This window comes from Chiroxiphia lanceolata, chromosome 3, assembly GCF_009829145.1.
Source record: "Chiroxiphia lanceolata isolate bChiLan1 chromosome 3, bChiLan1.pri, whole genome shotgun sequence".
In the NCBI taxonomy this organism is placed as follows: Eukaryota; Metazoa; Chordata; class Aves; order Passeriformes; family Pipridae; genus Chiroxiphia; species Chiroxiphia lanceolata.
The window spans coordinates 45110189-45135804 of NC_045639.1; the positions used below are offsets into that span (position 1 = coordinate 45110189).

At 41.0% G+C, this 25616-nt stretch overlaps 1 protein-coding gene across 1 annotated transcript; it reads left to right on the top strand.

Annotated features, from left to right (window-relative positions):
• The first annotated feature begins 13006 nt into the window (after nucleotides 1–13006).
• On the top strand, nucleotides 13007–24280 carry MPC1 (mitochondrial pyruvate carrier 1). The gene is made up of 5 exons (XM_032682521.1): nucleotides 13007–13265; nucleotides 18111–18114; nucleotides 20697–20793; nucleotides 22354–22486; nucleotides 23254–24280. Exons 1-5 carry the CDS (start codon nucleotides 13195–13197, stop codon nucleotides 23270–23272), a joined length of 324 nt encoding a protein of 107 aa, XP_032538412.1. The 5' UTR covers nucleotides 13007–13194; the 3' UTR covers nucleotides 23273–24280.
• Nucleotides 24281–25616: the final 1336 nt, after the last annotated feature.

The window sequence follows — 25616 nt, forward strand, 5'->3', positions numbered from 1 at the left end:
TTTGCTTAAAAAAAAAAAAAAGTAGCAAAGAACTCTCCTACCCCTTGTAATTTTGCTCTTTAGTCAACACTCATTTCCTTCCTGTGTATTTCTCCTGCTCGATCCCATTCCAGTTCACCTTCCCTCAAAGGCAGGGAGGCCCTGCAGAGAGACCTTGACAAATTAGAGGACTGGGCAATCACCAACCACATAAAGTTCAACAAGGGAAAGTGCTGGATCCTGCACCTGGGACAGAGCAATCCTGGATGTTCGTACAGACTGGGGAATGAGATGCTGGAAACCAGCACCCCACAAAGGGACCTAGGGGTCCTGGTCGATAGCAAGTATGAGTCAGCAGTGCCCTGGCAGCCAGGAGGGCCAACTGTGTCCTGGGGGGCATCAGGCAAAGCATCACCAGCCAGTTGAGGGAGGGGATTGTCCTACTCTGCTCTGCACTGGTGTGGCCTCATCTTGAATATTGTGTGCAGTTTGGGGCACCATAATATGGGAAAGATATTAAGATATTAGAGAATGTCCAAAGGAGGACAATGAAGATGGGCCTTGAGGGGAAACCTTATGAGGAGCTGCTGAGGTCACTTGGTCTGTTCAGTCTGGAGGAGACTGAGGGGAGACCTCATTGCAGTCCACAATTTCCTCATGAGGGGAAGCAGAGGGGCAGGCACTGATCTCTTCTCTGTGGTGACCAGTGACAAGACCCGAGGGAATGGCCTGAAGTTGTGTCAGGGGAGGTTTACGTTGGATATTAGAAAAAGGTTCCTCACCCAGAGGATGGCTGGGTACTGGAACAGGCTCCCCAGGGAAGTGGTCACAGCACCAAGTCTGACAGAGTTCAAGAAACTTTTGGATGCTTCACCCCCTTTTCATGTCCCAGTTGTTGTGTACCATGAAAATTGTCCTGAGGCTCAAAAAGTCTTATTACATGCCTGAATACCATCTTGTTGAAGGGCCACATAACTGATGGCTGAGCACCCTGAGCACTACAGCAAGGCAAATAATAGGCAGTAACAATAACAGCTAATGTCTGAAGATCACAAGAAGCAGAGATTTTGCATTAAAAGCTATAAGAAAAGCTGAAGACAAGGATTTTAGGCTGTGTCCAGCCTTGAGAATCCCTTCTTCCATCTTTCATCCAGACGGTAGGAGTATTTTTAACAGCTGTAGTTATCTATTAGTAACCTGAATAACTGTGTCCATTCATCTAGATGGACTGGAGCTCTCACTGTTTTCTAAACAACCAAAGCTGGCCTGAGATCAATTCCATTTTTTTGTTGAGGAAATTAGTTTATTAAGAGGCTGGTGACTCATCACCTGTGGTAAGCCTGTGTGTTGTTTTGGCTTGGCACGCTCCTGCCTAATTCTTCCTAACCTTCAGGTTCTGTGGTCACTGGTAAAAATAACTGCAGTTGGAAAGCCTAACACTTTCCCTACTAGAATTTCACAGCTTCAGTTTTAGTGATGGTCTTCTTGCTAAGGCATGCAAATGAAGACTCAGTGATTTCCATTGCATTTACCCTGACTATGTCAAAATTTTTTGTGAGAATTGTCTGGGTTCCTGTCTCTCTTGTAAACTCTATTATAATCAGTTATTTGTTTTATGCATCCATTTACTTATTTCACCTGTTGGTACTAAAACACTTCACTTCAGGGAGGTGACAAGAGGGATTCATCAACTTTTAGAAACTCTTGGCAGTGCTATCTTTTGGTATTTGGACGTCTGGTCTCTCTTTAACCACCAATCTGCTGCCATCAGTTACGCTCTGAGTAGAGCTGCACATCATCTACGGGCTGCAGTCTTTCTATTGGGTCTGTGGACTAATATGTGCAGGTAAAAACTCTGTCTAGGAATGAACGACATGTTTCTCAGTGCGTGACTGGGTGGAGATAAAGTGGAATACACAGCTGAGATGTATGTGTGCTTTTGGCCTAGACAAAAGAAGGGCACATTCAGCTGAGCAAAAATGAGGATTATTTATTGTGCAATTCAGATGCAAATTTATTATTACTCTCCCAAGTCCAGAAATGACAGCAACCTTCTGAGAAGCTCATGTCAGATATCCAACACACACATTCACACAACTTGCACAATCGCCAGTTCCAAGAAGTCTCCCAAGTGAGTCCATGTTCTCCCACCATTAGATGGTCTGTGAGGAAAAATACAGTTTTGGCATTTGAACCACGGTGAGTTGTGTGGTGTATGTCCACTGTCACATGCAAAAATTGTTGCTCAGTGATCTTTAAACTTCATATGTTTTTCTATTGGTTGTAGCCATTCAAGTCAAAAATGCCCTCATAGTCATGCAGTCAACATCTAAAAGCTCAGTCTAAAACAGTCTGGGTGACTCCCTCAGACACAGGTTTCTTCCAAATTATGTTTCATTAAGTTAAATACCTAAATAGGGAAGATCCATTGCCATTGGTCGTATCCTATGCTTAAATGCCAATGCTTCAGTCTTCTTAAAACTTTCAGTCAATATCATCAACAAGCACTTGATGCTCTCAAAAATTGATCTGTAAGAATTACAAGGAAAACCTTACCAATCTAACTGGAAGCTTCATCCCTGGTTTCTAAAGCAAAGAAGAAGATATTAGGCAGTATATGTTAAAGGTAAGAAAAATGTCATGCTAACCCTACTGTTCAGGCATCAAGTGTCATTTTATAAATGCACCAACTGATATAAACTTAATACATTTAAAAGGACCAAAGTTTGGATGCAGGAAAAAAAAACCACAAAATGCCTTCCATGGAGATGATTAGAGACCCTGATCTGTCCAGCTTAGCCTGGAGATGGCTGAGAAGTGACTACTGTCTACAGGAATCTTCACAGGGAAAAAGCCCATGTTCTGGAATAACAGAGAGACAAACCAGAGCATAAAACCAGGCATATTTCTGGGTGCAAAATTCATACAGCCACAGAATGGAAATGAGGTAGCTGTAGTTTTAGAAGTGAGGCTGGTTATTCACTGGAACAAAATCATCACAAGACAAAAGGGGTTTTGTAGTGGTTTGGACTTTGTTTTCCCCCAGAGGATAAGAAAAGTGGTAGACCCCAAGGGGTGGAAACTCCTGGAAGTTTTGAATTTCTGTCCAGTGAGCGCTCCTGCAAAAAATGTAAACATATCACAACCAGACCGGAAGAGAAGAGTTGTAGTTTGAGGAGGGAGAAGGTGGCCATGTTGTGAGCCACGAGGAAGGGGCTCTGAGCCCCACAGGGGGGCTTTGGCCCCCAGCCCCAGCTGGGGCCTGTGGGGACCTGGAACAGCATAATGCTGGGCTAGGTGCCTATAGTTATGCTGGGAGATGTTTTCTCCATCGTGGGCAGTGGCCGTGGGCAGTGGCCGGAGAAAGCAGCAGCCGGCACTGACCGGAGAAACGGTGGCAGAGAGCCAAGACAGATAAGAACTGAACCGAAGAAGCAACAAAGACATGCAGCACCAGAGAAGGGACTCCTGGAAGGAGACCTGAGGGAAAGAGAGTCAGCAGCTGAGTTCTACAGAGTTCTTGGGGGTAAGAACTGATACCAGACCCCCCATAACTCCTTTGAGACCTCCTGGAAGGAGGAAGTTGATAGACTCTTACTTGAAAGAGCCTTGAAGTGCAACATGCACTGCAGAGAGGAGCTGAGAAGCTCGGTCGTCCTGAGAGCTCAGCCAGGACGGAGTGTGGGAGGGGGGATGGAGCTAGGGAATTGGAATTTGGGCTATCTCAAACCATGACAGGTTTGCCATTCCCTTTGTATTGCTTTTAGTAGTACCCCTTAGTGGACAAAAGGTTAGTGAAGAAGCAAGTGGATGACTTCAACAGCCTGCAGTAATCCGGAAATCAATTTAAATGCTATGATGGTCCCTTTAGACCTCAAATATGACATGCACTCATATTGCCCTTGCACAAGCAGTCAACACAGAATGAACAGATCAGATTTCACAGGATTAATGGATGAACTCCAAAGATTATTTAGAAGACTTTTAGGCCATAAACAACTGGAGCAATCACCTTTCTCTGTCCAAATCTGTATCTCTACTGTGGTACATGTGGAGAATATTTGCTGTCTTTGACAATATAGAATATCCTTCTGAAATTTTCTGATGTTTACGACTACCTATGATGTTAATTTAGAACAACCTGTTTCACAGCTTTGGTGCAACATGTTTAAAACCTGTAGCAAGACTGAGTAAATCGTGTTCCGAAAAAAAATATTAAAAACTCACTGTCTTAAAACTCAAATAAATTATAATAGCATTAGTGGTTCACTAATCCTGTGAACCACAGGAGGGCCTTAAACAAATAGATCTCAAACATGAGCGAAACATTCCAGTAAAGAGATAAATAAGGCTTTAATCTTGTATAAGCTCTCCAATCAGAATTAAGCTGTTTAAAAGAGAGTGAAAATCAGACCACAAAATCTTGAATTCCTAAATTTCCAAGGCCTGTAACTGAGTAACAACTCATGAACGGACTGACTTTATGCAGCTTCTGAACACCTATGAGATGTACACCAAGACAGACAGAGAGGCTACAAAATTCTAATCACAGTAATCTGGGAATTTAAAAAAAAAAAAAAAGGAAGAAGGGAAGTAAATTATTAAATAACAAATGCAAATGCTGTTCATAGTAGTCCATAGCAGCTGTGAAAGAAGGTGCACTACTTCCTTTATCTTAAAGATGGTGAATATTAGCAATTCCCAGAAGAGCTATTTTTGGTAAACCTAAACATTAAAAATTATGTCTAATGAGACTTGTTCCATCTCTGTGACAAACACTGCTGTAGCAGCCTCCTTGAGGAATGATGTGGCAGAAATTTGTGCAGAGCAGCCACTCAGTATGGAAGTGCTGCATAGCCACCGCCATCGGTGCACTCTCCTGTGAAGTGACAGTCCCTCTTTTAGTCCAAAGAGCATTAAATAAGCCTACACTTGCATCACACTCCCAGGAGGTGTTTGTGTGGGTCTGACCAACACCAGCCTGAAGAAGGAGCTGGTGAGATTCCCTGCTCTGATCTGCAGCATCTTTGGTAAGTACTGGAATCACAGGGTTTCCACATGATGCAGAGATGACGCTCCCACTGCCTTCTCCTGAGCTTTCAGATAAAAGAAGGAGCAGCTTTCAGCAAGTTGTAAAAATGTACTTCTGCACAGCCTTCAAGAGGGACACTGAGCAAGAAAGCAGCACCAAAGTCACAATGGGGTGGCACAAATTTCTCCTTGGTTCAGTTTTGTTGAGCTTCCTGCTAAGTATGAAAGGTTTGGCTTCCACTCTGGCAGGGCTAACAATCCCTTTGTGTGCAGGGAAGGCACTGCTGTCCAGTCTAGGTACCAAGGATAGGTAACTAGGTATTGCACAGCTTTTGGGTATAGGCTGTCCTATTTGATTTATAAGGTGCTCAGTGTGAAAAACAAGATATCTCTTGTAAAAAACAATATAGTCCTTGTAAACTGAAGCTGTAGCATCACCACCTAATATTAATGTTTATTGGAAAGATCAATACCCATCCAAAGATGAACTCAGACATCTGTGGGGCACAACATTTCAAATCTTTCTGATAAGACAAGGACTCTCTCTACAGAGTTTGGAGGTTGTCTATAACCACCAGTCTCACATTTGCACATGCACATTTGGGTACATGAGTAAAGTACATCTATTTTTTAAAAAATACACATACTTTAATATCTACATCTTTTTTTTCTTTTTCTTCCTGTTAGGCCTTATACAAAGCTAAAGACTTTGTGTTGAGTCCTGAATGACTTTTTAGAAGTCCACCATGACCTATTGTTTATTTCACTTTGACCTCAGTAGCTTTGGAAAGGACTTTGTCGTGTTTACTCTCAAGTTACTCATCTTGTATGCCCATGGTTTGTTTATCCACTGTAGTCTACTGAAATTTTCCCCTTTGTTTTAGTTAATGAAATAGGCCAAAGGTTATTTCAGGGTCCCTATCTGGACACACATCACCAACTCATTTAAAGACCTTTGGCTTCCTCTGGTAAGTCAGGGGCATCCTAGATACTGCCTTGCTCTCACATTTCTCCAGTGAGTGAGAGAAATCTCTGTCCATCAAGAGAAAAGCTGATTCTAACTTTAACACTATCATAGATACTGTAATTAGACTGAAGTGAGCTCTGGTGTAATCATGCATTTCTGTCTCAAACATGCTAATCTACTTTCCCACCCCCCCTAGCCTACCAATATTTATGTTCAAGGTTTTCCAGTGGCAGTAATTTAGGTAGTTGTTCTTTAACTGGGGAAGGGCTGGAACAGGAAAAAAGCACAGAACTGTACTTTTCTACCAGGAATGATCCCCCACTTCTGGCCATCCTCCAGTCTCACTGAGGTTGTTTAGGCTGGGATGAGCCAAGGCACCAGAAAAGTGCATATGGTAAGCAAATTTATTAGTAGTGAAACAGGCCAGAAACCTGTATTTTTATCATATTCTACTAAATTTATACTTATTCAGCTAAATAAAGACCCCTGAGTCCTGAGGAAGATTACATAGGTAAAATGATTGTCATTATTTACCAGTGTGTCTCAACTTTGAACTCTCACTTTCTGTCATCAGTCAGAACCCTGACTTTATGCTTCTCCTTATAATCTGTGGGATGTTTGTATTGAATAAAATACATTAAGAAGGACATAGAAAGCTCAGGAGAAAAACCTTGATTAATTTTCTTCATGAAATACAAGTGTATCAGCACACACTTTGCTAGGTAGTAATCAAGGAAGCAAATCTCCCCACAACCTTACTTAAGAAGTTCATGCCACATCATTGCTACTCATTCCTCAGAAACTGGAAATAATTATTTAGAAGTAGAATACAAAAATATTTCTCCCTTTTTTTTTTTTTTTGATCACGTTGGATTTATCACCAAGGCAGGTTTTCCATGATGAGGAAACCAACTCTGCTTTGCAGCCCAGTTCGACATCTGCTGGGAAGTGCAGCCTGTCAAATGAACACCACCAACCCTCCTGTTCCACTTCTCTGGACATGATAATAGCAATGAAGTGACTGTATGTCATTTAACTGTAAAAGAAGTTTCCCTAACTGATTGAAGGAGGAGAATTTTGCAAGGCAGTATTACAAGAGGCTCTCTTACCCCAGCTGACCTGATTTAGCAATATAAAGTACAGAGTGCATCTGACTGAACAAGCAGCCCTCATCCCTTCCTTCCCAAACACAAGATAATCATCCACAATTGCTTCAAAAACCCAAAACCAGTTATAAAGGTCCATTTCTTAAACAGTAATCAATATTTCCATGTAGCCCAATACCTGTACATACATTACCAATTGCAAGTATAAGTAACTTGTGAATAAACCCATTTATCAGATCTTCTTCCCCATGTTCTAAAACCTGATTTCTTCTAAGAAAGCCTAGCAATATAGCCTTATATTTAAAATGTTATCTAAAATTATCTCATTTGAAGCATTATTATATGCATAAACTAATTAAGTAAACTGTAGAGATGAGCTTCAGCCCAAAAAAAGATCTTAAGACACTTAGTCTCAGTCTTCATGACAGTAAAACACACATCAACATAGCCATCACCACTACACATATTTCATCATGAAGGTGGCTTAAGCAATGTCAGCTGCAATTTTGGCTGTCTCTTTTACCATGTGGGACTAACTGAGGACTCAGAGCAACCTCATCACAGAAAGGCCCCATCCTCCACCTGCCCCAAGGCTCTTCTGCACCACACACATGCAGTGTTACTCATGCAGGGTACCTCCTTCATCTACAGCCAGTTGACTTCTAGGGAAAAAAATCCTGGGAGAAAACATACCCTTAAGAATAGTTGTACTGTAAGCTTAAGTAGGGGAAGATACTGTTTGAGATTTTTTGTTTGTTTGTTTCGGGTTGGTTTGGGGTTTTTCCCACCCTTCACAGAGGGTTTGATGCTGGCAGTCAGCCCAGCAATGAGGAGCTGCTCCCACCCTTTAGCAGTGGCCTCCAGCCATCCAGGCTGCTTTTCAAGCATGGAGAAAAGGAGCAGCCTCACTACAAACCCAGTTGCTTCTCTGTCAGTTTTGTACTCTGCTTCCCCCAGTTTTGGACATTACAACTTTTCATAGCACAGGACTAGCTGTTTCTCATGTTAAAATAATACAATGTTAGAGCCAGAGCCTGTGTTATTCCTACCTACAGAGTTCATAATAACAGGCATAACTATGCTAATAAAAGTTTCAAGTGTTCAGACCCGCCCAACCATAATCTAATCATGACAGATAGGTCTTTTTGCATGTAAGGCACGGAAAAGCAGTGATAATTGCAGCAATTGCCTGAAATGCTTGTCTTCTGTGCTGACAAAATACTTTCCTTTTTCTTTGTTATAGGTAGCACTCTTGCTTCAGTTCCTGCTGCCCAGCTGTTGCCTGGCTTGCCTACAAGGATTAATAGTCACAATAGCAGCTAATTTGCCAATATTTACATCTTGGCAATCCAAATTTTTTCCAGATGCATTCTGCATCTATTTCTTAACTCTGTCCATTACAATACCTACCTTACAGTGTTCCTTTGGCCTTTCATAGAGGAGGGGCTGTCTTTTTCTTGTGGTTTTGTAATTACACCATTGTCTTATTTGCAGGTCCTCAGCTTGAAATAATGTTTTACTTTGATGTTTGATCCTACTCCAGATCCTACCGAGAACTGCAGACGATGAAATGCCTCTAGCTCCATAATCCAATAATTTATCCCAATTGATAAGGTTTTACATAGAAACTATCAGTCTCTCAAATGATAGAAGCTGATCTTGTGTGACAGTGTGCCAGCTCCACAGTCAGTCAGTGTGAGAACTGTTACCTGCTAGAAGCTGTATTTTTCAGCACTGAGTAAACTATTTCTGCATTTCAGAAAATGTTTTCTAAAAGGAAGTACAGCTTCTTCTCAAGTTATTTAGTCGTTAAACATCTATTTTAGTTTTCTTTAGACTAATACTAAAGTAATATTTCTAGTAGAATACCTTCACAAACATGTCAGGGCTGATCACGCATTTTACATATGTTATTCCTTGTTTATATAAGACAGCCTCCCAAGTTGGCATTCTCAGCTGTTCAATCTACTTTGTTACTGCTGTATGCTCCACATGGAGTAAAGCTGCTCAAGCACCATTGCCAGCATGTAGGGATAATGTATCTATAATCAGGGATGTTAAGACAAATGCAAGTGTTACATCAAGCTGTGCTCTCACTTGGCTCAATTTGAGATTGCAGGCGGATAAAATGTCATAGTCAACTGCTCTAGTCAATCTTCTTATCCACCTACTAGGTGATTTGTGTCCACTTTAATGAACAGGTATTTCATTACAAGGTCTAGGAAAACTGTCCAAGCAATATATCTTTTCTTCATATTTTTCTGCAACTTCCAAGCTCCTGTAGCAGGGAAATATCAGTCCTGAAGTCAGAGTTTCTTGAACAACTTGTTTAATCGTTGTTCCCTTGTTTGTCAAGAAACACTCCTAATAATGTTTTCTTGCAATTCTTTTCACAGCTGGCAAAAGGCACCATCATTTTCCCCTGCAGATGTTTTTTAAGAGTTGTATCAGATACATCCTCTAGGACTGACTTTATTGTCAGAAGCTTAACTACTGCATAGAACTAATAGATCGCTCTGCAGCATCCATAGCACATTTTATTTTCCTGATTTTATTGCCAGGTGGGTAGTACACTCGTCTACATACAAGGATATGCTACCATGCATGTGCCTGCAAAGGCATTTCAAGAGGAAGACAAGAGATGCCCGAAATGGAGAAATATTGCAGACCGCTTTACTCAGCAGCTAGATCTGTGTGTGTTGAGGTCAAAAAGTGCTGATTCCTAAGGCGCAGTTCTGGGATGAGGATAACAGGACTGGGTATATTTTCCCTGTAGCTATGGGGTTGCCCCTGTCACCCCTATCCCACCACTTCCAAAAATGGGGATTATGGGATATGGAAATTCTCTTCTAAAGGAAACACAGTATTCATTTGCTAAACAGACCAATCATCCAACACCTCACCTCCTCACAGAGACAAAATCTAAGATACTAACAAATATTATTTAGGCTCACATGGCCCTGGCTACCTTAAAAAACATCAGCATTAGACGCACTAGCACTGAAGACTTGTGGAACCAATTATGAAGGAGCCACAGAGTAACTGCTGGACAACTCTACCATCTATCTGCTAAAAACAAGAAAGGGAATTCAAGCATGCCAGCTTGGAAATCTAGCGAGGAAGAGTTTAAGGTAACGACAGACAGTAACAGAAGTCAGTGAGTGAGCTGAAAACATGATGACCTGTCCAAAGGCTGATGGAAAATAAGGAGAATAACTGGACAGCCTTATAAACTTCAGAAGTATCTCTTTGCAGAGGTCAGAAGTACAAGGCTAACAGGAAACAAATGAAAGCAATGAGGATTCCAGGAGAAATTCCAGGAAATGGCAGGTAGGGTATTTGTGAAGATAGTCTAAGGGATAAAAGATTTCAGGGAATCTGTTTGAAAACAAACCAGCTAGCTACAAATACCTGTTCTGATTAGAAGAAACATAAGAGACATCCTCAGACATACATGGCTTCTCTTATTTACAAGTACAAATTAAAATAAGACAAAGGAAATTGCAGTCATTAAATAATGCAGAAAGAGTCCATGACAGGCAGGTAAAGGTAGAAGTATGGTAATAATAACTCAAAATAGGTCTAAATTCAGTGTGAAAAAAATAGATAGAAGCATAGTTCAGACCAAGAAAGGAACCAGTGAAATATATTTTAGAAAAAAATGTGTGGCAGAACCTAATGAAACTTGCTCGGAGGTCCACCAGGCCATCACAGAAGCAATTTGACAAGATCAGTGGTTTTCCTTCAGCTCAAGGGCAGTCTTGCAGTGGAGAAGAACGCATGTCTGAAGAGAAGGGGTTAAAAGCAACCCAGCAAACTATAAGTCAAATGGCCTAATTCTCATATGCAAAAAACCCCAGCTAGAATAATTTATTAAGCTACCAGTTAATGTTCACTCAGGGAAGAACCCTTGACCTTGACCAAGCTCTAACCAGCTGAGCTAATCTCACTTACCTCCAATAAAATTTATTTTCTCTATTGAACAGGCTAAAGGGGGTAAAAGAAAAGCTATGAATAAGACAAATTAAGGGAGTCTTTTATATGGACTTTGACATCCTTATAAGAAACCTAAAAACCAGTATGGAAATAAAAGCACTGTAAATACATACAGAACAAAAGCAAACTTCGAATCCTTGCTAGCTGGTTTTGTTGTGTAACAGGTAGAACCTGTCATGTGGGGCTGCTTCCTTCTGGGCACGTCTCTAGTTAATGATTTTTCCATTAACAACTTTAAAAAGTGGGATACTTTCAAAACTGGAGAAGGGTACTGCACTGCTGGTGAGGCTTTGACTGAGACATGCTGACCCTTGGCTATGCCTTAAGAAAGCTGTAAATACAAATGGAGTGGGCAAAAGGTTAAAAGACTTTAAAGGTACAGCCTCTGGAAAAAGGTTGAAAGAATTTGTTTACTCCAGGAACTACTTCCGAGGCAAACAGACTCTTTTTTTTTTTTTTCTCCATACGTAGAGTTAAGAAAGAAAAAAAAACCTACAAATTTTCAGTGAAGGAGAATAAGACTACATTTTTAACCTTATTCTGCAAGGCTAAAAATGTATTCTATAACACTAGCTGTAATATTAACAACTGAGCCTGACATATAGGATATGTGGAATTCCACTACATGAGATTTTTGTTCAAACATACAGAACTGATTTCCACAGACCTTCCTTCTGTCATTGGATGTCAGATCAACTAGAATAAATGATTCTTTGAGACCTCATTCAGATTCACATTGCCGCTTTTGAATAGGAGTCTAAATAGTCCACAGAAATATGTTGGGCTACATTTTGGCTTTGGGATTAAAACTCTTCCTCACACTCAGCAAAGCCAGGGGTTGTTTTGGGGTGTCGTGTCATATGCATGTCATATCATATATATAGAAAAAGGAAAATGCTTTTCCTAAAACCTACTGTTCTCTGAGCAAGCAACGGGAGGAGAAGGATGAAGGGCATTTTTTTTCTCAGTTTTTTTGGTGGGTGGTTTTGGTTTGGGTGGGGTTTTGGTTTTGGGTGGAGGTTTGGTTTTTGTTGTTGTTGTTGTTGTTATTGGTTTGGGTTTTTTTAACCAGAGATCTTGCAGGGAAGAGGGAAGCAGAAGGAAATGAAGCAGCCATGGCCTCCGGGGTTTCTTACAGAGCTTAGGCATGCCCCAGGCTGCACTCTCAGCCCAGTTCTAGACTGCAGAAACTGAGGCTGCAAATCTTTGGAAAGCAGAGGAGATAAACATCCATTTTCACTATCTCTAGTGCACTGGTCAAAGATAAAAGAAGTAATGCACATGAAGGTATTTATTTGTACGGCCCAAATTTTATGGAGATAGTATTAGCAGGGTTAGAGTTTATCTTCACTTCTATGTAAGCAACCTCTGCTCAGGAATGAAATAGAAAGTGCTGGTGAGGGAAGGAATCTTAGACCATTACACGTAAAATCACGGAAGAAATTATCACAGAATGAAGGAATTGCTAGGATTGGAAGTGACTCTGGAGATCACCTAGTCCAGCCCCCCTACCAAGGCAGGGTCACCCGGAGCAGGTGACACAGGAACGTGTCCAGGTGGGTTTTGAATGTCTCCAGAGAGGGAGCCTCCACCACTCCCCGGGCAGCCCCTGCCCATGCCGCGCCCCCACTCCCGCACTCCCCTATTTCCCCCACGCCCCTGACACGCGCCACTGCGGGGGCGGAGCCACACGCCGCGAGGGGCGGGGCGAGCCAATAGGCAGCCATCTGCCGCGGCCCCGCAGCCAATGGTGGCCCGGGAAGCCGCCGCGCGACCGTTCCCTGCGGGATGCGGAGGAATGCCGGCGGCGCGGCCCACGGAGACCCGTCCTGGGCGCGCTGTGCGACGGCTTCCCCCTCCTGCCGCAGCGCTGCTTTACGGCACGCTGCCTTTCCCCCTGCCCACGACCATCTCTCTGCCCGGGCCGGGCGCGCGCGGGGGGCGGGGCCGCCGCAGCCAATGGGCGGTGAGAGCGCCGCTCTGACGGGAGGGGTGGTGGCGCGCGCGCTGCCGTAAAGCGGGGGGCGGGCGGTGCACGGGGCACTTGTCACCGGCGGCGGCGACAGCGCGGGGAGAGGCGGCCGGGCCGGGCGGGAGCGCCGTGCCGAGGGCGCCATGGCGGGGGCGCTGGGCCGTAAGGCCGTGGACTATGTGCGCAGCAAGGAGTTCAGGGACTACCTGATGAGGTGAGCGCGGCGCGGGGGGGTGTCGTCTCCGCGCCCGTCGCCCTGTTCTGACTCGCCCCGGCGGCAGCAACCAGCGTCCCTTCCCCGACCTCCCCAGCCCCCCGCAGCCTCGAGGCGCCATTTGACCTCCGCGGGGCTCGTCCTCGCCGCCTGGGCGCCGGGAGGAGGCAGCAGCAGCCCGGCCCGAAGGTGTCCCGCCCCGTCCCTGGAAAACCGGGCTTGACCTTGAAGCGACGCGGCGCAGTTTGAAGCTGCCGCGGCAGCTGCGTCCCACCGTGACCTTCCCTATGCCGGCGGTGACAGCAGGCGGCCCCGGCGGTGCGGAGCTGCCGCCTCACTTGGGGTGGGAGCCCGGGGCCGGGACAGTGTGACCGCTGTCTGAGACAGGGGCACAAAGAGCCGGGGTCTGCCGTGGGCAGAAGCGAGTTTGGTCACAGGTGCAGTCTGAAGACCGCTTATTTAGATGTCCGAGTATGTATAAGTTGCTACTGCCTTTCAGAGGCTTGTTAGAGCCCCAGTGTCATGGGAACGTGGCTTAAGTCGCCTCCCACACAGCTCACTACTTCTGTCAAGCTTCACCTTGCATGCCGTTGTAAGGAGTGTGGCACCTTGAACTGAAATCACAAGCCTGTCGTAAAGAACAATTGCAGCACACTTAAATCTGGTTGAACTACTGTACAGGAGGAGTCTCGAGTAGTTTCTGGCTGACAGGCTGTTTGACAAAAGTAAACAAATGAAAATGGGTACTTCTAATAAAGGTGGTTGAGCAACCTTTTGCTATAGCTGTTGCTTACTGTTTTACCTACATCTATTGCAACCAGTGTTTGATGTTGAGCAAGCATGTAGGAGGGCATCTGTTTATCTGAGAAATGGAGCCTTGGTTAAAGCAGCAGGAGATGGTGTAAGCCTGCATGGAAGAGGGATTATAATATAAAGGCTCAGTAAAGCCTTAAGCTTGAGGGTAGATTTTTATTAGATATTAGGAAGAAATTGTTTACTGTGAGGGTAGTGAGGCACTGGAACAAGTTGCCCAAAGAGATTGTGAACTCCCCATCCCTGGAAGTGTTCAAAGCCAGGCTGGATGGGGCTTTGAGCAACGTATCTGGTGAAAGGTGACCTGGCCTGTGGCAGGGGGTTGGAGCTAGATGATCTTTAAGGTCCCTTCCAATTCAAACCATTCTATGATTCTAAGTAGAGTGTTTGTTTGGCATTCACAAAATCAAGATCCACAGAAACAGTGGGGCAAAAAGATGAGTAAAATATGAGATGGAAGAGAACATCCTTGAAGCAAAATGAAGATGGTCCAGAGCAGTCTTCTGTGATTCCTATTGAAAGTCTTCAGAATATTATGTAAGCTTGATAGATGCATGTTAATGTTAATATTTATTTAATTGTAGCAGGATTCAGGTCAAGTATGTAAATGGCCACTAGAACAGTGGTGTGCTTCCTAATTAGAAAAACAAACAAAAATCAAGAAGAGGTAACAGCTACTTCGTAATGCCACCGCAGTTAGTGGAAGGATCTCTTTTTTCACCAAAGACTGAGAAGGTTTTTGAAAAAAAACCTTTTTGGATGTATTTCATCTAGTCTTCAAACAAGTCAGTTGCTCCATCTGGTGTGGCCTTTCAGTATCGTTTATTGCTTACTAGGAGACAAGTGTCTCCTAGTGTTGGCTTTATGTTGAGTGGAAAATTTAGATAACTGTCAATAAAAGTCTGTCTGTGTTCTCCACAGAAGAAATGGAGAGTTAACTCTTTGTATTTCTTCCTGAAGATGATTGATTCCCCAGGCTACAGGACTCTATCCTGAGGAAAATTCCCTTCTTTCTTTGCACATAGAGAAGAAGTTTTCTCCAAGCTCTGAGTCTGTGGTGTCTGTTCAAAAAATCAGCATCTAATCACTGCTTGTTTGTGGGAAATAATTTGAAGTATTGTTTGGAATACCGCTGTTGTGCTTTGAATTGCTTGACTCTCAATAGAAGTTACCCAAAGTGATGGAATTAAGTGCTTCATTATTATAGCTTGGGGCAATCAGAGCTTGCAGACATCTATTGCAATAAGTAGCTTCACCTTCACAACTTGAAAAAATGAGAGCAAGCGTAATGAATGCATACCGCTTTTCTCAGGTGGATATATCTGGCATTAGAATTGCATTATGTTAGGGATTGCCTTTGGATCTTGCACAAGGAAACAAGAAAAATTACTTTTAAAACTGTCATTAATAATTAATTGTTTTGCCAGTATCACATCTGGCTTTTCTCAAGTGATGATTGATAGTCATTTGAATGACTGTAAATCATATAAATACAAATTTCCCCTAACCATGTCTTAATGCTTTAAATAGAACACAGTAAAAACGTAAACTGTAGGTAGACTTTTCCTGCTTCTTGTCAAATGCAGCAGTAATGTTAATTTAAAATTAGCTGATTAGCATATGAAAGCTTGGTAGCTCTATATATTGTGAACTTGAAGTTGCATTTTTTCTAAAGATCCTAAAAATGGAAGCTGTCACTAGAGTTGTATTATCTAAGCCACTAATAGTAGGCAACAGCATCCTCTTACTTCTTACCCTATTGATTTAAACCAACATCTTCTGAAAAACATCCAGTAAAACAGCTTCCCTCCTCTTTTGAGAGAGAAGACATATAGGCTATTCTAGACAAGCTTTCTTTTCTTGTTGTGGAAGCCCAAATTATACATAAGGAGTCCTAAGGAGTCCCAAAATCTGATAATAGAAAAATAAGCATGGAGAGTGCAGTCTTCTGGGGCACTTCTGAAATGTCTCTTCATGATGACTCAGCAGTAATGCAAATGTAGTGACTGTTAATGTAGAGGGCTCTGAACTAGATAGTTAATTCCTTGTAAACCCTGAGCACTTCTGTTATGTAAGCTCTCTTTTAATTGAAATGAACTTCAGAAGAATTAGCATCAGTACTATAACTAGAATTAGCTAATCTTCAGTTCTCATTAGTAAATTTGTAAACATGAGAACACAAGAACTTTAAAAAAGCCCATCCCCTCTGGTCTGTGCTAGAAGCTGAAGGACCCGATGTCTGCTTGTCTTTGTGCTCTGAGAACTGAACAATCTTAACTCTTTTGCAGAAGGGTTGTACCCCTTCCACTCAGGGGATGGCAGTGTGGGGGAAACAAATAGTGACAATTCACCTGTATTCGCTGAATGATTTCTGGTCTATTAATATCCTCATTGTCAGTATGAGGAAAATATGTGCAGAAATCTTTGAAAAACACATCTTCCCCACTATAGCCTTTTTGGAATGAACTGTACTATCAATATAAGGTATTGATCAGCTCTTGTGGTGTCCAGACGCTTATACAGAAAGCTGGCACTCGGAAACTGAGTAAATCCAAAAATTGTTGTCCACAGTTCTGGAAACATTAGTACAGTGTTTTCTTTGTCAACAGATTGAATGTGATTCTTAAAGTTCTTGGAAACTAGTTTAGAATAGAGTCACTCCAGAAATAGGTGTATGCACATACTGCAGTATCCTTACTGTTGGATATGATGCATTTGTTGCTGCTCTACTGGCTGCAGAGTTTTGGGGCTGGATGCTTGCCTCTGAAAGAGTCTATATGCCCTTGATTTGTCCTCTTCTAGGAGTATAATAACTGTTCCAGTCTCGTGATTGCAAGGACAGCCTTGCAAGACCTTAGCCAGAGCTGCCTGCTCTGTTAAAATAGCATCAGTTTGATTCTATTTTAGGCTTTCACCTTCCACTTTAAAAACTAAGGCTGACTTCTGTTGGTACAAAAACATTGTGCCAGAAGACACACCTGAACTTGTTTAGTTAAGGTTTTGTGAAAAAAATGCAAGTGTGCACTTGTCTTGTGAACTTCAATTAACTATTGCTGCAGATCAGGTAAAAAGAAAACATAAAACAAGTGGTTAGACTAGTCAAGGGCATCCTAACAAAGCACCTTGAACCAGTCTGTGGCTTATTAACAAAGACTCACTGAAATGCACATCCAGTGTGATTTCCTCAGTAGACCTGACTGTTCCCTTGCCATAGCTAGTTATAAAATAATACTCTAAGAAGATGGAAATCAGTGTGAGGGAAGTGATGGTTACAAAGTGTTCTGCAGCTCAGGACAGTGGTAGGCTTTCTACTACCCTACCTGTTAGCTGGTTCTTATAAGTCATAATTTAGAACTAAGTCCTATCAGTATCTTTGTTACAAAGAAGGTGCTTAAAAGTTCGGAAGCATTTTAAAAGGTTGAGTAGCAAACAATCTTAAAATATATGCTGTAATCCAACTTTCATGCATAGATCATTGTTATTACATAAATTAGTACCTAGATGATCACTTAAACGAACCCCATACATGACCAAAGTGTAATTGCATGTTAGATCAGTAGAAGTGTGTTATAGCTCGTGTTTGGTACAGCCACAGTTGGCCTAAACCTAGTGACAGTAAGATCTCTGGCAATCTTTACATGGGTATACAAAGAATTCCAAGTGACTTCAAAGCTTTCACTGAGGAATTTCAGCTGTTTAGCTTTGTCATGACAAAGTTTGATGGTCTTTGGCATCCTTTAAAACTAGTTGGGGTGAGATCTTGGATGTCTTCCACAGACTATAATGGGATTTTATGTTGCTAGAAAAAAGAGTGCAGCAAATACTTGTCGCAATAACAGCTCTTGAGGGAAATGGAATTTTTTAAATACTAATACAGTAATGAAGGTTAATGCCATGACAGCTTCCTGACTTGTTCCTATCTTCTATTTGTTGTACACTTCTCTCTATGCAGATTATGAAAGAAACTAACATTTTTTCTTCTTTTTTCCATGTGCTTTTTGAATGGAAAACAATGATGATGCACTTGAACAGTACGGTAAGAAAAGGGAGGGGATTTCTGTTTTCACATTCTTCATAACTTCAGTAACTTGCTGTCTTTTTGCCTCAGCACTGATAAGCCCTTGTCTGCACCTGAAAAGTATCCTACAAACCTCCAGGAGTGATGCACTAGTAACATTTAATTGCAAGTCTGAGATTAAGGTGTCCAAATGTTAGCTCCTTCAGAATGCCTTCAATCAAAGGAGTTTCATTTTTTTTAATACTCTTTGCTAAGGACATCAGAGCAGTCTGTAACTCATTCTTCTACATAACAATACTGGTACATGACCAAAGTACCTGGCTTATCTTTATTGGCCTTTATGCCAGACAATAAATGTAACATATAACTCTCATTAGAGACTCTTCTGTCCTTAAGCCTTTCAGTTTGCTCCTGAAACTGTGAGTGGGTATTTTATGCCTGTTATACTGTGAGTCATAATATTATGGAAGACTTGCTCTTCTACATAGACAAAAGACAAACTGTATAAGTGTAGTTTAATTCTGTGTGTGGAAACTTCAAAGAGGTGCCAGCCTGAAGGCGCTTAAAACTAGAGAGCCATCTCAAGTGAAAAAGTTCCAAATCTAATTCCCTGGTCAGCATAGGACAGCTACTGCTGCAGCACTTTTGGGATGTGAACTGATGATTCTTCAGCTTGTGCAGCCTGACTTGAGGGCTCCATAGTTTATAGCGTATTATTTGGTTATGTTCTAATGGCAATTGATTCAGAAAAAATGCCAAGATTACTTACTTTTCAAAACAGAGGTCATCACTAAGATTCTTAAAGCTGTAAATGTTTCATAGATTCAAAAAAAATATCAAGCTTAATTTTCTGAAACAACAGTTGTTTAAATGAAACTCCTGAAATGTCTATAAAAACCTCACCAAGTACATGTAGTACCTCATCACTTAAAGACTGCAGTCTACTTTAGTGTGGTGTTGATAAAACAAGTTGGCCTGCTGTCTCACTGGGCAAATAATCATGGTTATGATTAGTTGTTTGTTTTCTGGTCCTCTTGTTGTCCTTTAAAACTATTTAAATGGCTACACTAAAACCTCTAAATCAACATTTTGTGTCCTATTTACTTCATTTTTCTGTGAATGTTTGTATTCTGTTGCTACATGTCTTGTGTGTAAGTGTCATTATAGGTCCATATGGCTGTACAGGATAAATACCACGTAGCCACACGACTCTTCTCAGTTATACCATGTTACCTCTGATGTGCTTGAGGGGCTTTAACCATTACAGATGTCAGTTTTCCCATCAGTAGGAATATAGTAGACAAATGCATTTATTACATTGTTCAGAATACTATTGTTATAAATCTGAGTTTGGACTATTGCACATTCTATAGACACTTGCAGAAATACTGCATTGCTTTGCATATTGTGCTAAGGTTCAACTATCAAAACAGCATGTCTAACTTAAACCCACTTTTTTCTATACTTTTTGTAGTTAACTTTCTTATATTGCAACCCAAATCTGCAGGAAGCAAGTGTGGCTTTCAATCTTACTGTAGTATTACAAGCCAGTATTCAGACTGGCAAGAGCATCTTGTAATTAAAATTGCAAGAAATTTAAATATCTCCTTATAATTCCAAATCATTAAACATGTTGCAGTTAGAGAAAGTGTCAAAAGAATGGATACATCTGGTATCTACAAAGCTTTTTCTTGCAAGGTGCATCTCTTTTACCACATCTGTCCAAGTTACTCTTGAGAATCCTTAGTTTCCCATTAGAAGAACCTGATGCAAATGCTGTGTGCATCTTCCATGGAAAGAATTCTAGTGAAGCCTTGTTACTCATAATGGTAGTGGAAATTGGACTTATGACACTATTTTTCTCAGTTCAGTGTCTTTTATATAATACCCACCAAATGGAACTCTTGTTTTTCTGACTTGATTCTTTCCACTTCTTGTCTCTGGTTCTTCTCTGGGTGTACACACCTGTAGCTACCTGCTCTACTATTACATGTGTCAATTCACTGAGTTTTAAATAATCACTAAATTGTTTGAGCAGTTGCAGATGAAGCTCAGGGTAACAGTTTGGTTTGGTTGCATGGCCCTGCTCTTTCAAACAGAGGGTGTTAACTCTCATAAGAAGATGCTTGGTGAGCATTTCTTCATTCTCATCATAATATGAAAATGGTTTCAGTTCTTCATTTCAGCAAGTCCTTGTATTTTTATTATATTTTTGAGGAGTCATATTTGAAAGAGATAAATGCTAAGTCTCTGCACAGAAGTGAGCTGTAAATCTGAGGTTATTATATGACAATGCCAATCAGATTGTGTAATGACCGCTGAGCTGTAATTACACAAAACTCCATTGCAATGACTTTAGCTCTTCTCCAGTTTGCAAGAATATTCAGAGTAGGTTCCTTTTCCTTGCTTTCTGAAGACCAGATCCCACTGAAAGAAGGGTTTAGTTTTTCCTCTCTTACATCAAAAGTAGTCCCTGTCATTTTGTGAAAATTTTATCCGTAACCCTGTCCCCTGAAGCTTTGTGTGGCTAAGGAAAACAGTAAGAATACTGCCAGAGGTCTTTGATTTTGTTTAACTTTTTTTGTTTCCCCTCTTTACAGCACTTTTGGGGGCCAGTTGCCAACTGGGGACTTCCTGTTGCTGCTATTAATGACATGAAGAAATCACCAGAAATCGTTAGTGGCCGAATGACATTTGGTAAGACCGGAGACAAACTTCTTGTTAGTAAACTGACTGAAGAATACAGTCAGAATACAGATCACAAGTTGTCTGCAAACTTGTGATCAAAGCAGACGTAGATATCAAATATCTTGTTATATGACTTCAGAGGCCACTTGAATTGAGGTACTGAGAAGCTGCAGAGCTCTTTTTCGAAGAGCTTTCAAGTTATTCAGGAGGGAGGCAGATCTTGAGCCCTAACAGTTTTTATCACCAGACTGTCTTCTAAAGTATAATTCTTATGGTATCTTGTACACACACTTGTTAAAATGCATCTTTTTACCCAGTTTTATTCTTTGTATAAAGAGCAATGATGCTTTGTGGTTGGTTTAAATATTTAAATATTTACCAGCACTGACCAAGTGAAGAAATGGTAATACTTGATCAGCAGGGTGCAAGAAGCAGCAAAGCAGATCTTAATTTCTTGCAAAGCAGTTGCCTATGAAAGGCTAATGTGACTCTTAATGAGAGATTATTTTTAAATGAGAAATTATTTTTAAATGCCCAAACAGTATCTTTTTTTCAGCTTTTCCCTGGAACATGTATAGTTTTTGGCTAGATGGCTGTTTCTATTTTATATTCAAATTCTTTTCTAGCATCAGAAATCTGGTAGCTTTAATTTATTAGCTTAACTTTGGCATTATGTCTCTTCCTTAACTAACTTAATAACTTAATTCTGAGTAATTTTTCTTCCCACAAGCAAAAACCTTTGGTTTAAGAAAATTTATAGCCTCATCATCATTAGGCTCTGCTTAGAGTAATTCAATCTCTTAGTCAGCTTCCTTGAGACAGAAGACTACTTTAAATAGTCTCCAGTAGAGTGAAACTGTTTTGCAAATAACATTTTGGTGGCAGCTACCCAGCTCAGCAAAGTTGAGACACTTTAATTTTTGCAAGTACATTTAGTGTGGTATGTATACAAATAATCTTTTTTTAATTCAAGCCTGTCAGAGCTTCACAAAACTAGTGAATCCTTGGGTTGTAATTTGCTGTATTTAAATGTAATTATGATAGGAGAACAGATTAAAATAATTTCTCATCTTTCTGGAAAGCAGGTAACAAAGCTTCACACTTCTGAATGTTCATGATTTCCTGGAGATGGAAACCTCCTTCTCTTAAAGTCCATTTTAATATGTTGCCAGCAAAAACTGTATTTAAATAATTGTATCTTTAAAAATACTTGGTCTTATACAAGTATTCTGACAATTTCTAGGACAGGCCACATCTCATTGAGATTTCTGGCTTCTTTTCTGGCTGAGATAGATTGGGTGATAAACTAAAAAGACTTCAGTTTCATCACATGATAGTGTATCAGCCAAATAAATTTTTTGGGGAAGCTGTAGCCCTGTAGAGAAATAAGCACTGTTGTATCTTTGCTTGCATTGGATCCTCAAAGTGGACATATTTGTAGGACTATTGGAAAACTTAAAAGCAGCGAGAAATGTTCTACTTGTCAGTATATTCCACTAATAGGAAAATTATGCCTCAGTAAAATGCAAATATTTACAATCTATTAACAATATCTGTTATCTTTTGCAGCACTGTGTTGTTACTCTTTAGCTTTCATGAGATTTGCCTACAAAGTGCAGCCAAGGAACTGGCTTCTTTTTGCATGCCACTTGACTAATGAAGTCGCACAACTTATTCAAGGAGGACGACTGATCAAATACAGGCAAGTCACACTCTGACATTTTGAAGTCATAAACTGATGACTCCTGTAATACCCTGTTAGTGGTTTTTAACCATGGTGCAAACCTCTGCATGGTTTCTGAACTTGTTTTAACTTCGTTACCTTCTGCAAACATATTAATAAGCTTGTCAGGAGGCTGAACTTGTTACCTTGCACCTCCTTTGAACTGTCTGAGGTGTGCACATAGAAAAGGCAGGAAGCCCTCATGGTCATGGGTGGGTGTAGACAGGGCTTTCAGCAAATGCTGGCTATTTTGGGGGTTGTTTCATGCATTATGTTGATGAGTCTGCATGTGTCCATCTTGGTAACTAATTCCTGAGATGGAAACATCTACAGAACTGTGAAGGAGTTGTATGTCTGAAAGAGAAGCTGAGCAAAACCTCTCAGAGCTGACCGTTCTATATGTGAGGTAAATCCAACTGATGTGACTGGGGAACAGACTGCAATCAGTCTCACACCCTCATCGCATAGCAAATAGTGCCGACACTGCCCTGAGCAATCCTGATGAGTCAGGATTATGACTTTTTTCTGCTCCAAGTAATTAATGTGGAGCAATGGGATGATGAAACCTCCTGAACTATAAATTAAAGAATGAGACTAAGCAAAACTGCAAGTGGACTTGCCTTTGTGTAAATCACTGGCCAATGTCCTTCATTCATAATGGAGTTTTAGTGTAAGTTCAGATTTATTTTTTTATAACCATTGTAATTCAGTATTCACTCTTACAAAAGCTGTTCTTCTTTTGGCAGGCTGGAGAAAAAGAACTAAATATGTAACTTGAAATAAGCCAGGGAATGTATTCATCCTGAATTACAACCAAGGAAGACTTGCCATCTACAGTTGCTGTGACAATTACAGTGGGGATAAAACAGAAACACCTATTATGAATACGACCCCACCAAGAATTCTTCTACTAATTTTTTTATCTTGCCTTTTAAAAAGTACTATTCAGCAGTGTAAACCATTATATTTAAATTTTTGCTGCCTTACAGATCCTTAATAATTACACTTTTAATAAAAAGTCAACTCAGCCAAATAACACGCAATATTTGAAAACCAACTTTTTTTCTAACAGTCTACAAAAGTGGCCCGTGATGGTTTGACAAAACTAGTTTTCAAATTAACATGAACAGAGGGCAGTAAACAGAACTGTAGGTGGTATCATTGTTCTATGTATTAACATATTCTTAAAAGCCATTTAACTTGAATGCATTCATTCCTATTCTGTCTCTTTTTTTTTTTTTTTTTTTTTTTTAACTTGAGCAGTGGCTTGCTGATCTACAAGAACAAATGTGTAGATAGGCAGCCTGGAAGCGACCAGCCATCCCTCTTCCCTTACTGCATGCCTTGTCTGAGTAAGAGACTTTATTAACATACATTTTTAAGTCTCACGTTATTTAAAGAAGGCTTGGAAAAACAACAGCATAGCACTGAATGAAGGAAGGCAACAAAGTTTGATACTATTCTTTGAGAAGTTCTAAATGGATTTTATTTTTTCCCTACTGTTTGAGTTGTTCTAGATGTATGTAATCCGTACACAGGCAAAAACTTAGTGTGTTTGGAGTCTGAGATCTGAAGGACACAAAGTGCCTTTCAGTAGTTTTTGACTTCATTGTGAGAGGGGTTTTTCTGCATGACCTGCCTGAAAGTTACATTGCTGTAAAGATAAAAATGACAAGGAATGTAAGAGTGTACGTTACAGATTCTTTTCAGTGCAGTGTTTTTGAACAATAAACATGTTCCAAATGGCAATAAATCTCTTGAACACTTGTAAAAGTTTTGGTTTTCATATTGTGATACCAGATCCTAAAGCGAAATTTTCGTATGGAGTGTCACTTTATTACTGTAACAGCATGAAACAAAAACAGACTCAAAAAGTAAATGATATGTACTGAGTTTAGGTAAGCATCCTCTGGATCCTAATACCTAGCACTCCTTTTCCCTTGCAAGGAAAAGAGGGTGTGGGTTCTTGACTCAGACTGATGCTGAGACAACTTCCTGCTGTGATAGGCAGGGTTGAATTCAGAGCTCTCACTATGCAGATAAGTCAATATTACATATTCTCTTCTAGCAAATATAAGGTGGTCAGTTACCACTTGGTCTAATTCTACTGTGTTCTCAGCTGCATCGTGGCAACACTTTGTTAATGGGCATACAAGAAAGAGAGTTATAGGGCATGTCTGCTGGATGGGTAAAACTAGTACTGACTGCTACTTTTTGCTTCAGAAAAGCTAGTGCAAAAAGCTGCGTCTTCAGTCTGCTTGCTTGTCACAAAAATATCATTTTCTCTGCCTCCCTCCCTTCCTATCTCCTGGAATAGAAGCGGCATTACACTTCTGTGTGAGTAGTGAGACACAAGCAGATAAGGATGACTGATTATCTTGGGCTGCTCTTGGGTAAAGCTTGCATTATAGATGTACTCTAGCCTCACCTGATGTTTTGATCACTGTTCATTAGCTCCTGATTGTCTTAATTTCCAGGGGAGGGAATACCATTTACAGGAGTTTATCCTCTCATTTTGCTAGTAGTTGCACCATACTTTCTAATGTATTTCCTTCCAGCTTTCTCCTTCCTTTCTTCCCCCTATTCATTCACTGTGACAAGGCTCAAGTTATTTCATACTGGATTAGTACAAGAGTGAATTGCAGGTGGAAAGTGGGCTCTAACTTGCTTTGATCAGATTGTAAACCAGTGATGCTTCCTGCAGTCCATACACACTTCTTAGGGAAGGGTGCAGCGAAGCATTTTTCATGGGACTTGAAGGGACAGAGCCCTGTCTGGGATGGGGAATCTGGTCTGGGGTGAATTTCCACTGACAGTCTGCCTAGTGACAAAAACAGTTTATATGGGCAGAGTGCCATCAAGTGGCCTATGATGTGTCCTTCAAAACATTATTTTTCAATCCATTCACGTACCATTTCTTTGTTTAAATAATGGTGCTGGAAGCAAGGGGACACCTTAAGGAGGAGAAATGAGGAATTATTGCAATAAATAATGGTGTGATTAATCTGCACCCTCCTCCTCTGGCACAGAACACTGAAACACATTGGCATGTGGCCATTTTGGGATGGGGCTGCTTTGGATAATCCAAAAAGATGAACATTTTAAAGAA